The sequence below is a fragment of the Colossoma macropomum genome, unplaced genomic scaffold (assembly GCF_904425465.1).
Source record: "Colossoma macropomum unplaced genomic scaffold, Colossoma_macropomum, whole genome shotgun sequence".
Lineage (NCBI taxonomy): Eukaryota > Metazoa > Chordata > Actinopteri > Characiformes > Serrasalmidae > Colossoma > Colossoma macropomum.
Window position 1 is genome coordinate 3,963,614 of NW_023495267.1, and position 13,943 is coordinate 3,977,556.

The 13,943-nt window shown below is 39.3% G+C and overlaps 1 protein-coding gene across 1 annotated transcript in view; it reads right to left on the bottom strand.

Moving 5' to 3' along the window:
- Nucleotides 1–10,563: 10,563 nt before the first annotated feature.
- The window catches only part of bcar1 (BCAR1 scaffold protein, Cas family member), a 47,292-nt gene continuing 43,912 nt past the window's right edge, over nt 10,564–13,943 (bottom strand). Inside the window, 2 exon segments of the mRNA XM_036561597.1 lie at nt 10,564–12,698; nt 13,374–13,463. Of these exon segments, the coding sequence (XP_036417490.1) occupies nt 12,186–12,698; nt 13,374–13,463 (603 nt within the window). The 3' untranslated portion in view covers nt 10,564–12,185.

The following is a 13,943-nucleotide window of genomic DNA, read 5'->3' on the forward strand; positions in this document are numbered from 1 at the left end:
CATGGAAGATTGAAAGGCATGATATGGGGAGGTTTCACTATTAACTAGTGATGGGCAAATGATACCGAGGCTTCGGAGCTTGTGTCGAGAAATCCAAGAAGTCGTTTATGAAGCGCGTATCGAGGCTTGTTTCCTTAAGGGCGAGGGACGTCACTGATGACGTCTGAAGCCTCGCTGGTTCAGGCAGTGGTTCGAGTCTTGGCGTGATTTATGAACATGTATAAAGCGCAATGGATCCCCGCAAAATTTGCGTGTTAGTGTTCGTGTTGGAGTTTCGCCAATTTGCCTGTGACATAGAGGAACCTGTTTTCATGGAGCCTGGTAAGATAATAATGACATTGACAATACTAATACTATATTCATCATACACATCACAAAATAAAAACAAAAACAACCATTGCACGTGTGCACATGTTCATGTAATTACTTAAGACATGCAAATACTGTAATTAAACAATAACCTAATTTTACTTTTGCACAGTTAACATTATTATGCACATGTAAAATGTGTATATACTGTACATACATATTTATATATTGCATTATCCTCTGTACCTTACATGCTATTTGCTATTCGGATTGGACGCTTACGTGAATTTCATTGGTGAGTACTGTACTTTTCAATGACAATAAAGTTTAATCTAATCTAATCTTTACAAGGCAGTGACCAGAAAGGAGGAGCTGGATGAGGCTTTGGTCTCCATGATTGTTAAAGACACACAGCCATTCAGCATAGTTGAGGATAAAGGCTTCAGGGACTTTGTAGCTAAATTGGATCCAACCTATGTTCTCCCAACTAGGAAGGTATGTGTGATGACATGGATAAAGTACTGAAATAAATAATCATTATTTTCTACCTTCCCTTTAGGCTGTAAAAGCCATGGCTGAGGCCAAATATCAACAAGAGAAAGAGAAGGCGAAAGCTGAGGTCCAGAAAGTCCCTGCAGTGAGTTTGACAGCAAACATGTGGACATCTCTCAATATGGATGCCTACTTGGCTGTAACCTGCCATTTTATAGATCACAACACATGTCTGAAGTCTACACTACTTAGTGTAGTGAAATTCCCACAGGCACACACAGCTGAAAATTTGGCCTGTGTGAAATCCTCCCTCATGGAAGAATGGGGAATAAAATCAAAAGTCACATGTCTTGTTACTGATGGTGCATCTAATATGATTGCCTGTGGCTGCGCCATGCAGTCTGCATTGCTCACACCCTGAATCTAGTCGTTAAAAAGGCTCTTGAACTAACCCCAGTGCTGTCCACCATTCGTACAAAGGCAAGGAAGCTGGTGGGCTATTTTAGGAGCAGCACAACTGCCAAAGTCAGTAACATTTTCATATTTGTTTACACATTGTTTTATATTGCTACATATGTAACATTCACTTTTTTATCTTTAAAGGAGAAGCTGGACCTTGTTCAAGAGCAGATGGGAAAACCAAAAAAAAACTGATTCAGGAGGTTGAAACAAGGTGGAACAGCACATTTCAAATGCTGGAGCTAGTAGCAGAACTCAGGGAGCCTGTGGGGGCAGCTTTGGCTGGCTTACAAACTGACATTCCTGCGCTGACCTCTGATGACTACAATAATATTTGTGGGTGCCTGTCTATACTGTCTCCTTTTCACGAGGCTACTATGGAGCTGTCAGAGGAGAAAAAGGTATCTGGCTCCAAAGTGGTGCCATTATTGAAAATAGTTGAAAAGATGCTCCAGGAAGAGTCAGCAAAGGCAACGATCCCAGTAGCTAGGGAACTGGGAGAGCATCTCATCAGGCTCCTTAGGGAAAAGCTTGACAAAGCTTGACAAAGTCCAAAGCATGAGCATTATGTCGCTGGCAACACTACTAGACCCAAGATACAAATCACTTGGCTTCTTTAACCCTACAAAGACAGATGAAGCAATAAAACGACTCACCTTTGAATGTACCAATGTAATCTCACATTCATCTCCAGCTGCAGCTTCAACATCACAGGATGCCGTAGCTGAAAGACCTGGTCAGTATTTTTGCTTTGGTTTAAAGTCAATTTTGGAATTATGTCCTCATTTATATTATCAGTTTTTGCTTCTCAGGAAACAAACTGTGGTTTCATTTAGATACCATGGTCACTGAGTCCAGAAGAATTCAGTGTCACAGCTGATGCCACCGTTGAAGTGCAGAGATACCTGGCAGAACAGAACATCGGCAGAACAGAGGATCCCCTTGGGTACTGGGAGAGGCAGAGGTGCAAATATCCAAGCCTATACAAGCTTGCTGTGGGATACTTGTGCACCCCTGCCTCCTCAGTACCATGTGAAAGGGTTTTCTCCAAAGCCGGAGAGGTTATTTCCAAAAAGAGAAACCGACTGAGTCCAAGCACAGTGGAAAAAATATTGTTTCTTAATAAAAATTAATAAAGTTACCATCACCCCACAATCACTGTCTCATCTCTTGAAAGCACTGCAACAGTTTTAACATAAACATCTCATGTCCTATTGGATTTATTTATTGACTGAAATCATACTGGAAAGTTTTTTGACCTCTATTACCATAACCCACACATTAATCAAAAACAGACTAGATGAACAAATGAATGAACCACAGAAAATCAAATTAAGGTGTTTTATTCTTGGCAGTGATTATTCCCATGCTGACAATGTTGCAAGACAGCCAAGAGACCATCACAAATAGTTGAAATGACAATAAAGGTTTTAACCAGCAGGGGGGGTTGTGTGCACATGAAGCTTCAAGAAATGAACCTTTTTTTGAACCAGCTGGATGGAATGCTTCAAGGCTTCATGAGGCTTCATCTGGCCATCACTACTATTAACGCTTAACAGCAGAGTAACATTAACTTATTTTTGCTGTTTCACCGAACTAACAGGTCAGTATTTTGTCTTGCTTGCTAATGGTTGTGATAGCTAGTCACAGCTGCCGCACAATTTAAGGTGGAACAGGGACATTCAAAGAAGAAGCTGTGAAAAAATAAGCTAAATTCAGCCTCGTAGTTCTAACACGGGTAGTATTTTTGATAAGGAGTTTTAGTCTACCAAAATATCCCACCCAGAGGTTTTATTTACGGGTATACCTGTAATTTGCGCGACAGTAGAACATTTTGTTAAGGTAACACAGCTTGTCAGAGCACCGGCACAGCCTGCCTTAGTTTCGTGTAGCTTAGTGACATCAAATTGATGCGCAGTAGCTTTAGCTCGCATGTAGCAATATTAGTATTATAGCTCTTTAACGATCTTGTAATTCGGAGGATCCAGTGGTATTCGGGAGAAAAATGTACACAGGACAAAACGTATCGTGTTCTGAAGATTATTATTTAACACAGGGGGCGATAGAGGCGATTTATTGAAAACCCTATTCATTTTGCCCATAGAGAAATGGAGCTCAGACCCGGAGTTCCTAATATGGGCATAACGAGGACAACAGAATGACGCACGACTACAGTAGTCTATTAGTATTACTGCCACTGACGTCATGAATCACATGAGGCTACGTTAAAAGTCCTAAAGGCGCTCAAAAATAAAACAGCAGTGTTCAAATGTTTTATGCTGTTCTGTGTTCAGGAAATAAGTGCATTATTTTATGTAAATATTTAAGCATTTACAAACTATGATTTATCTCAAATGCTCCGATATTAACCCATTCATTTTGGACTCACTCAGGAGCGCACTGTACACATTCTCTGGATTAACAGCGCTACAAACACTTAAATGTAAACGGCTAAGCAATAAACACAGAAGCGACGAACTAATAATTCACTACAACGGCGATCTAAACAGTATCTGCGGAAGTGAAACTAATTCGAGTACTCGATTAACAAACAGAGCTTAATGCCAGTTAGCAAAGGATAATCACTTCATTCACGCACACAGCAGCGCATAAACTTAATTAACTCTACCGCTGTTAGTCTCTCCTGAAAGCGCGACACTCAGAAGGGTCCAGAGAGAAACTCTTTCTTCTCGCAATACAGCAGGTTAGAATAAAAGCGTAAAATACAGAATTATTAGAGCTCGAGTTTGCCCTGTCCCCGTTATCCAGAAGAATAAGCGGCATGTGTGGGTGTGTTTGCCCTGTGCTAGTAGCTGATTGTGTAGCCAGCATCGGAAAAATACCTTAGTTAGTGTGCAGCCGGCTGATTAAATAAAATTAAATGAATAATGTCAGAATTTTTGACGCACTTCGTGTAATTCGACGTACTCTCTGCGTACCACAGTTTGGAACCACTTAATTAGACCAGTAAGAAAACATTTAACAGACCACAAACACATTTGTACCCATTTCCATGGACCCTCACAGAGCAGGTACTATTTGGGTGGTGGAACATTCTCAGCACTGCAGTAACATTGATGTGGTGGTGGTGTGTTAGTGTGTGTTGCGCTGGTCTGAGTGGATCAGACACAGCAGTGCTGCTGGAGTTATAAACACCTCAGTGTCACTGCTGGACTGAGAATAGTCCACCAACCAAAAATATCCTGCCAACAGCATCCTGTGACCACTGATGAAGAACTAGAGGGTGACCAACACAAACTGTGCAGCAGCAGATGAGCTATCGTCTCTGACTTTACATCTACAAAGTGGACTGACAAGGTAGGAGTGTCTAATAGAGTGGACAGTGAGTGGACGTAGTGTTTAAAAACTCCAGCAACACATACTAACGCACCACCACCATGTCAGTGTTACTGCAGCGCTGAGAATTATCCCCCACCCAAATAGTACCGGCTCTGTGAGGGTCCATAGGGGTCCTGACCACTGAAGAACAGGGTAAAAGGGGGCTAACAAAGTATGCAGAGAAACAGATGGACTACAGTCTGTAATTGTAGAACTACAGAGTGCACCTATATAGTAAGTGGAGCTGATAAAATGGACAAAGAGCGTAGAAACAAGGATATAATGCATAATGTTATGCCTGATCGGTGTATGTATTCTAGAGGCGAAACATCTGATAGCTTTATTTTGGAAAAGAACAGAGGGGGCCTCCATTATGCAATGGATAAAGAATATGTCCATTTGTTTGTCAATGGAAAAAGTAACATATATTATAAGGCAAACAGTATAAATTTAAAAAGGTATGGAATCCCTTCCTATCCTGTTTATCACATGTAGACGTTGACAAGCAAGAAGACTTGTAGTTTTTTTTAAAGGAGACGTGTATACGTGTTTCTTTTCACAGATCTGACACTGCCTAAGGGCCTCTTTTTGCTAGTTGCCAATAATCTAGGCCCACTACCGAAGTGTTCTGCTATCAAACTGCTATGTACCCAGTGTAGCTCTATTGTCTAACTGCTCTGTATGTAGTCTACCTGTTTTTTTTTTTATTGTTGTTTTTGTTGGCTTGTTTTCAATTAATTAATGTATTACTTTACCTACTTACTTACTTAATTAATTTCTTACATAGTTATTTGTTTTATGTGTGTTGTTTTTTGCTCCAAATAGTTGTCCGTTCTGATGGTCAGGCCAGAAGAAGACAGTTGTCCACACAACGGGAAGAATGGAACAGATACAAGGTGTGGTAGATTTCTGTGTGCATCTTTGTTCTCAAGTGTCTTTAAAATATCTTTGTGAGGTATCCAAATTTGTTGAATTCTTTCCCTTTATCTGTGCACTGAAAATCCTGCATGTCTCCATGTGCACTGCAATAATCTTACAAGTGATTGAATGGTACCCTGGAGCACACAAGTTGGCCTGTACACGTAACAGAGAGTTTCAGGTCAAGTGTAATCAAAACAAGATTTTGTAAGTAACCTTGGTTGCTGTAACACCATAAGTGACTTATTATTATTATTATTATTATTATTATTATGATTATTATTAGGTATTACCATAAACAGTTTTTCTCTAAAGTAATGCTTTAGAAATAAATCCTCTTTTACAGAATAATCTTGACACCTCACAATAAGTAGTGAATATGTGAGTGTCTGTGTAGAGGTAACTTTCAACACTTTCAAAACTGGTTCCGCAAAAGTCACATTGTTTATAAGGCTCTGTTTCACGTTAGTTGGGTCTGACTTTTTGTCCTGCAAGATGAATGGTAGAATATTAACACACAACTGTGTCATCTGTATATACAGGAATGTAATGATGCGATTGCTTCTACAGTGGTCAGATGAATATTTCACCTTTTGCCACATTTAATTATCACCAGCTGTCCATTTCAGTGCTGCTTTTAACATGCACTTGACCACATGGCCCCGCCACTTCCCCTGGAGGGAATTCCTGACGCCATCTAAAGGGCCATTCCATTGCTTTATGAGCTCAAGTGAAGTGAGGCACGGAGGGACAGAGTGTCACCTTAGACAGCAAAACTTGCCCAGAAATGATTGTGACCTGACACATTTCCCTTATAAAACCTGAAAATAATCTTAGAAAAAAACTGTTCATAAACTATAGCATATACTTTAAAATACTTAATATTTCAAAAATATGTATTTGATTCCCTGGGCTTTAAGTTGCAAACTGCTACATCTGTTATACATGACTGCTGATTCAGCATCATCAATTTACTTGGCTAGCTTGCTGGTTAGCATGATAAAGGCTACACAGTAACAACTGCAAAAAGAAAAGCACTACCCCACACTTTCAAACCAAAGTTTATAGGCAGCAAGTATTTGTAAATTTAAAGTATGTTATATTGAAACTTTTTGCATTGGAAAGTTTGCCTGGTCAGCTCATGCAGGAATTTGCTCGAGAGGTCTCAAAAATCAGTTTCTATAATGATTGACAACCAGAGCCATGAAGTGGAAGAATAGAATCTATTATCTTTCACAAAACCATGAATCGAACAATAACAAAAAGAAGTTAATGACTCAAAGCCTAAGATGAAAGATCTGAAAAGCAGAAGTGTACAGTGCCTTTTAAGGACCAGATGACGTAGCGCAGGATGGATGGTATGAAAATCATTGGTTGATATAATGATTGAGTAAAATGCAGTTGGCTGCTGGATTGTGTTGCCAGCCTCTGGATAAAATAAATATTGGAACTGGCGAAGCGTTGATTGGCTGACAGTGATCTCAGATAACATAATTGTCAGAACTGCTGCCATAAATGGAATCAAACCTTCTAGAAGATTCAAGCTTGTAATTACATGCGAAATTTATGGTGACAGACATCAGAATTTAAATATCAAGCGGAAACCTATCTGGACAGTTCAGGAGACTCAGAGCTATGTTTTGATCAGATGGGAGGTGTAATAAGTCTGGACCTTTTGTAAGACTTCTAAATGATCTTTACGATGCCCTGTGCAAAGATAAAATAGACTTCAAACATTTAACCACATATAATTAAATTACTATCAAACATTTAATCAAATTATAATCATTTATGCATATTAACCCCACAACGCAGGATAAGCAGTTTAGAAAATGTGTTTATGTATATTACCAAGATATCATTGTAGTTAACTTTAAATTAGAAGTTAATTATAAAACATTAATGGCACTATACTCATTTTCAACTATCACAGAATTATGAGTGATATCTTACTATGATTCCAAAACAGTATACAAACCATATCTGAATAATATCTGAATCATATCCATAGGATCATTTTAATCCTTTATAGTTAATGATTTATGAAAACTCTGATTAACACCCATTGATCTGATACAAGCTTTCAATTAACCACCACCTCAAACCTCAGTGCAAATGTAGCCATTTTGTTACTAACCTATTGGTGTCATTATGTGCAGTGTTGATGATGGCAAATACCTCTCCACCATGAATGGATTTTAAAAAATACATTTTAGACCTTCTCAGAACTATCATAAACCAACGTCTCAGTCATCAAACAGTATATTCATAACCATTTCATATAATAACTTTCCGTGAGGAAGTTTTTAAAAGCATTAAACACTAGATCTGGCTCCTATCACCACCACTGTGCACAGTTTTGCTTCATTTCACATCAAACCTGTGAATGACTTTGTTCTTCTTGAATGTTGAATAATCCAGGAATTAAAAAAAAAATCAGTTGAATTCCCCTTCAAAAGGTCAGTTTTATGCAAAAATATAAAACATAAAATTTAGTGTCATCAAGGGGTTTCAGATCATGAACAGGTTACAGCTATGAAATTAGCTGAAATGACAAGGAAAATAACTGTTTTTTTAGTCCTGCAAATAAAGACATTGAACACTTACAATTCTCACACTGTATGTGGATTAAAAAACTTAAGATGTGAAAATATCAAGGAGGTTTTCAGATCATCAGGGTTCTCAGCTAGCCTAGCTCACCATTGAAGTTTCTCACACAATGAAAAAATACTGAAATGAGTTAGTGCTGGTGTTTTCATAGTTGATGAAGTCATCCTGTGGAGAATAAACTCTTACAACAGGTGTTCATGTGAAATCAGATAATTTGTCCAATATATTACTGAAATCTTTTGGTAGTGAGACTGAGGAATTGTCTAAGACTCTTGCTCCCCTTTAACTTACCTGTGGACCCTTTAAGTCACATCTTTAGGCTGAAGACTCTTAGGCCCGATCCCATTTCACCCGTTGCCCCTACCACTTAGCCCTTAGCCCTCTGTTCTGCACATTCACGTCTAGGGTTAGGGTGTCCCAATTTTTGTTGTGATGGAGGGGTAGGGCGAAGTGTTAGGGCTACATGGCCCTCCAAACGGAGGTTTTTCAGAGGCACACTCCAAACGGAGAGTTATCAGAAAGAAAAACCGGCAAGATGGCTGCACGAGCGACCCAAGGAAACCCGCAAATGTATTTTCTCTGTTAAAAAATTACAATAACTATCGTATTATCTTACTTTAATGTCGTTTCAATGTATTATGGTCGCTAATAGCATGCTAATGTTTCGGTAGCTAGCTAGCTAACTTTCCCGTTCCACCTTAAATAGTCCAGCAGTTCTGACGCCTGAAGCGCCAGAATTTAACTGCTGCACCATTTAAGGTGGAACGGGAAAATTCGAGCAAGAAGCTGGCGAATAGCAGACTTCAGCTTCGTATCACCAAAGAATTAGCGGTGGATGATAATAAATAATTGCTCCCCTCTTTGAAGGCGTATGATGCCCTAAGTGTAACTAAAGGCCAGCAGTGAGGTTCCTGAACTTTTCCGTTCTCTGCTATCATGAAGACAGGCCAGGTCGCCTACAGAGCACCGCTAGTAGGCTGTTAATGAAGCAATGTTTTTTTTTTTTTTTGAGGGTTGTCCCATTTCGTAGGGCAAGATTTCAACCACTACCCCTTACAACTCAGTTCCAAGGGTTAGGGTGACACTCGAAAACAAGGGGTAGGGGTAAAAAGAAGAAACTCTGTATTTGTAACCAGCCTCAATTCCTGGCTGTTCAATGTGACATTCGTTCTGTACCTTCAAAGATGTGTGTTTTGAGGCTTTTGAGGAAACCAGAATGAGTAATATTTTTTTAATTCTGTGCTCTCTCAGGCAGTGTTGAACAGAGGTGCTTTGACCTTGTAAATGTCATTATCATGATCTTGCTTTTCTGAGCATATTATTTTAATGCATAATGTGTATCATAAAATTGTCTTGAAATATCATGATGTAATTTTGGCAGATCACTCACCCCTATTCTGGCCTGATTTGTGCATCAGAGGCCCATTTTTAAATTTAGCATTAGCACTTGCTTATGCTTGTACTGTAGGTTATTCCTATTATCACTTATCACCTATTATCATATGAAAACCTCGATTTTGTTTTACATGTTTTGAAAATACTAGCTGTCTTTTCAATTAATTATGCTGAAATGGTCCAAAACTACTGATTCCATTTACAGGCAAGTGAGGAATTTTTTCCTTCTCCAGTAAAGTTACTGTTTTGGAGGTTTTCTTACACCAGTGGTCATTTTTATATGTGGTAAACAATGAATATCAAAGAGAATATTCTGCAAGGAGCAGTCTGTAGCCTCTGTGTTTTGACCAAACTAAAGTAGAAGAGAGAGCAAACAAATTGGTTACCCTTTGCAAAAATCTGTTTTCTTGACCACATTACAACTCACAAACTCATCTTAGAAATTCCCATTTGCTAATTAAGGGTAAGATGTAGATTCACCTGAAAGAGCTGGTTCATTTAGAGGTGGTCCATTACATGATAACCTATAATGTCTTGTAACAGTCTTGATTATTTTCTGTGGCAGGATCTACGACATGCAGAGCAGCCAGTAACACCACATTGGTTCCCCAATGTCAGTGTGTCTGTGGATACTAGGGAGAGATGTAAATCCATATGAGTAGTAGCTCAAGCAGTTTGATGTAGAAATTTGACATTTTGAAAACCCAGCAAGTTTACTCTTCACAAACTACTTACAATCTGATCAACCTTTGGATTATACCATTCGCTTAGCTATGGTAAGATTTTAGTTCACCTGAAATAGCCAATAAACAACTTTGAGGTGATCCATCAGCATGTAGAGCTGCCAATAACTCATTCACACCATCATGCAACATGAAGTGTTTGCCATGTGAACCCTGAAGGTATGCGGTTCCCCAGTAGCTGTGGATTTCAGGGGGAGAAGTGTACCCATGTAAATAAAGAGCCCCAGAAATTGTCAGACTTCATCTGGGGTCACTTCATTGGAATCTTAACTACATTTCAATCATAACTCAACAGAGATCAGGATGCCTTGATTTTATTTTTTTTAATGAAAATATATTAAACATATATTTTCCAGTTATGCAATTTACAGTATGTTCTTAACATATTACCTCAATGTGTTTCAATCCCTTAAACACAGATTTGAGAACAGAATAACATTACAACAAATACCAGGTCACTATTTTTTTCAATGTACTCTTTTTTTTTTGTTTTTTTTTTAACTGGATAGGGATTTTGACTATATGCACAACAACATGTTGCAGTACTTAAAGATATAATAAATTTCATTGAACTACTTCTGCTGACATATTCTGATATTTAGAATACAACCAACAGGGTGTTAGAAGGCAAGGAAAAAGTTTGAGGCAGATGTTTGGGCTTCTCAGCTTTGCCTTTCATCAACAGAACATCTGAAAAAGCTGAGTGACTCTACAGAATAGCTGCTGCCACATTACAGTACAGAGAGACAGTCGCTTTTAGCTGGTCTTTGGGGGTTCAATAAAATTGACCATTTTAATACAGAAAGCTGAGGTGGTTAAGCATGATTTTGTACAAAGAGCTGGAGAGAAAAAAGCCTCTTTGTAGGAACAGATCTGCCATTGTTAGTCATAGACATAAACAGTGTAGAATGTGCCTTCAGAAAGAAGCATCTCTTATCAGTTACTTTTATTAAGCGTAGAACCCTTTGGCCATGATGACCCTGTCCAGCAGGGTATGGTACTGGAGAACAGCTTTGGCAGGCAAGTTTGCCCCGACAGGAACGGAAACCGTATCTAGAACATAGGAAAGATCTGAAACAGTGCACAGGAACTCACAAAAACGAACCTGTTCACAATAGTCCAAACACAGTAAAGAGGAGTGAGAAAGTGGTGAGCAAGCATTCTGGGAGGAGTTACTCATTTTAACTTTGTGCTTTGGAAAATGCAGACAGTCTAGTTGATGGTTAAAGTTATCTACTCTTTCCACGTTTCTGTTTTAATCTGGTCTTCCAAGTCAAAACTCAAGCCTTTGACAGTCTCCTGCATTTATGAGTGTTTTATTAGAATATTTTAATAGCAGTTAGAGCTCACTGATTTAATGTAGCCTAGCATGCTTTTGCAGCTACCTTGAACCAGCTCCTCCACTAAGAGTCTGAAGCACTGCATGTCTTTATCTGCTGACCTCACCTTCCTCATGCAAACACGCAAATTCATGAAAAATCCTCATCACCGATCTTTGATGAAAAACAGCATTAAGTACTTTTACGTACACATTTGAAAGTTTAGACATCCTTAATCAACATCTCATAGTAATAATGATGACAATTATTATAATCAGAGCAATAATTACATTATAGCAATAATAATAATAATGGATCATATCTAAAAACTACTTTTCAGTTGTTTTCTCTCATCCATTATTCCAAAAAAAGAGATATGGTTCACACTTTCTTGCTTTGTCCCACTATTCCCCGCCCTCAACCTACATCTGCACCTTACAGAAGCGCCAATATTTACATCAATTAATTTACAACCAATGGCACTGCCCAGTCATAGTGTTTTAGTCCTTTTGGGAATAAAAGCACAAGGCATGGAAAAGATCCATTAAAATGTCCATTAAGTCTGAAAGGGACCCCATGCCTCAGTGTCCGTACATGGGCCTCACATGGCCAGTAGCTGGTTGAGGGCCATGCGGAACTGCTGGGTGCAGCCGGACAGCTCCCGTACCCTCTCTGTCATGTCCCGGGCTGCCCCCGGAGAGGGGTACTGCAGGGCTGCAGTCTTGGTGCTCATCACAATGTCTTTGAGTTTGTCGCAGAGTGCATTGCTGTGCTGGGCCACTCTGCTGCGCACCTCAGGGGACTTAGCCTGTCTGGAGAGCGTGTCCCCAATGAAGACCAGCTTGTGGGCACTGAGGATGACAAACTTGCTGTGGGCGACGAAGATCTTGGGCGGCTGGTTGTTGTTGATGGACGAGTAGAAGGCGTCAATGGCATTGGTTAGCGTGGTTATGTTGGCCTCGCACTGTTCAGAGTAGAAGAGCAGCAGCTGCCGGTCGCCCATACACAGCTTACTGCGTGAAGATGGAGGGTAGTGTGGAGGTGGGGTCCAACCCGAGATGTCGTTGTTGATCGGCTGGCTGACTTCTTGCTCCAACCTCTCAAACTGTTTGAGCTGCAGGATGCAAGGCAGAGAAAAATCTGTATTTTACTAAATGAGCTGGACAGCCAGCCTAATTAGTGCTAATCATGTTAACAGGGGTATTATTTGTATTGCATACTCTATCCATTACACAGGCCAAGCTAGATCATTTTATGTGGATTTTAAAATAATTTTATCTTACTGAAAGGTTAAATTTCCCTAATCTAGTCATTGCAAGAGAATGCCAGAAACTGAATAAATTACAGCTGCAGTCTGGTTTCTTAACAAGTACCAGTACAATAACGTCAAGATAAAATCAGTTTCAGTTGAAGATTTAATGATCTAGTGTTCAGTGAAGGAAGGAAGAGATATTGTAGCCAAAAAATAATATTTAATTAAACACAAACAGATCTAAACTAAAATACAACTTAATAAACATCAAGTAAAAGGAAATATCAATAAGCTAAATAATTTGACCCATTTCCAGTGGTACAGTGGAATTTTAGATTATTTGATGAATCATACACTTAAATGACACACACCCAATAACATGATTTATCCACAATTGACAGAATTTTAAAACTACCATTTCAGAGTGAAGTAGAAATTGAACATAACACAAAAGAGCTTCATGATGAGGTAAGGTATACTATTACATTATACAGACTGCCTCTTTTTCTTATCATATGCCAAGCCATGTTGACTAACCTGCTGTTGCTCTAGCTGGGTCTTATTGTGTCTGTTGATGCTTCCCTTCTCCAGCAGCTGTCTCTGGTTCTTTTCAAACTCCTCTTTACCCTAAGAAACAACAAGCACGTTACACTCTCATTTCAACCAGACAAAAATACTATTGTATTGTGCATCTTGAGCATGTTTTACAGCCCAAGACCTACTTTTTAAAAGAAGCCTAAAGTAAAGTAGCAGTACTGGTGCTGGTGCAGATGTAAGTATTATCACAGCCACAAGGGGGCAGTGTGGGCATAGCAAAGAAAAAGCATATAGCTATTTCTCAGCTGCCAATTGAATGCATAAAACCAACAAATCCTATCACAGCAGTGGTGGACAAAGATCAGGAAACATCTCTGTGGCTGCATAAACCTTAAGTCTGCTGCTTTGTGTAGTTTTTGACAGTACCACACAGCATAGCCAGTGCAGCTGCAATGAGGAAAGATATATTTGGGCTATGAAAAACAGGCCAACACACGATTAGTAGTGATTGATGATGACACCTAAAGCACTACACTGGGGGATTAGGAGCTGAGCCCACATGAGGGACGC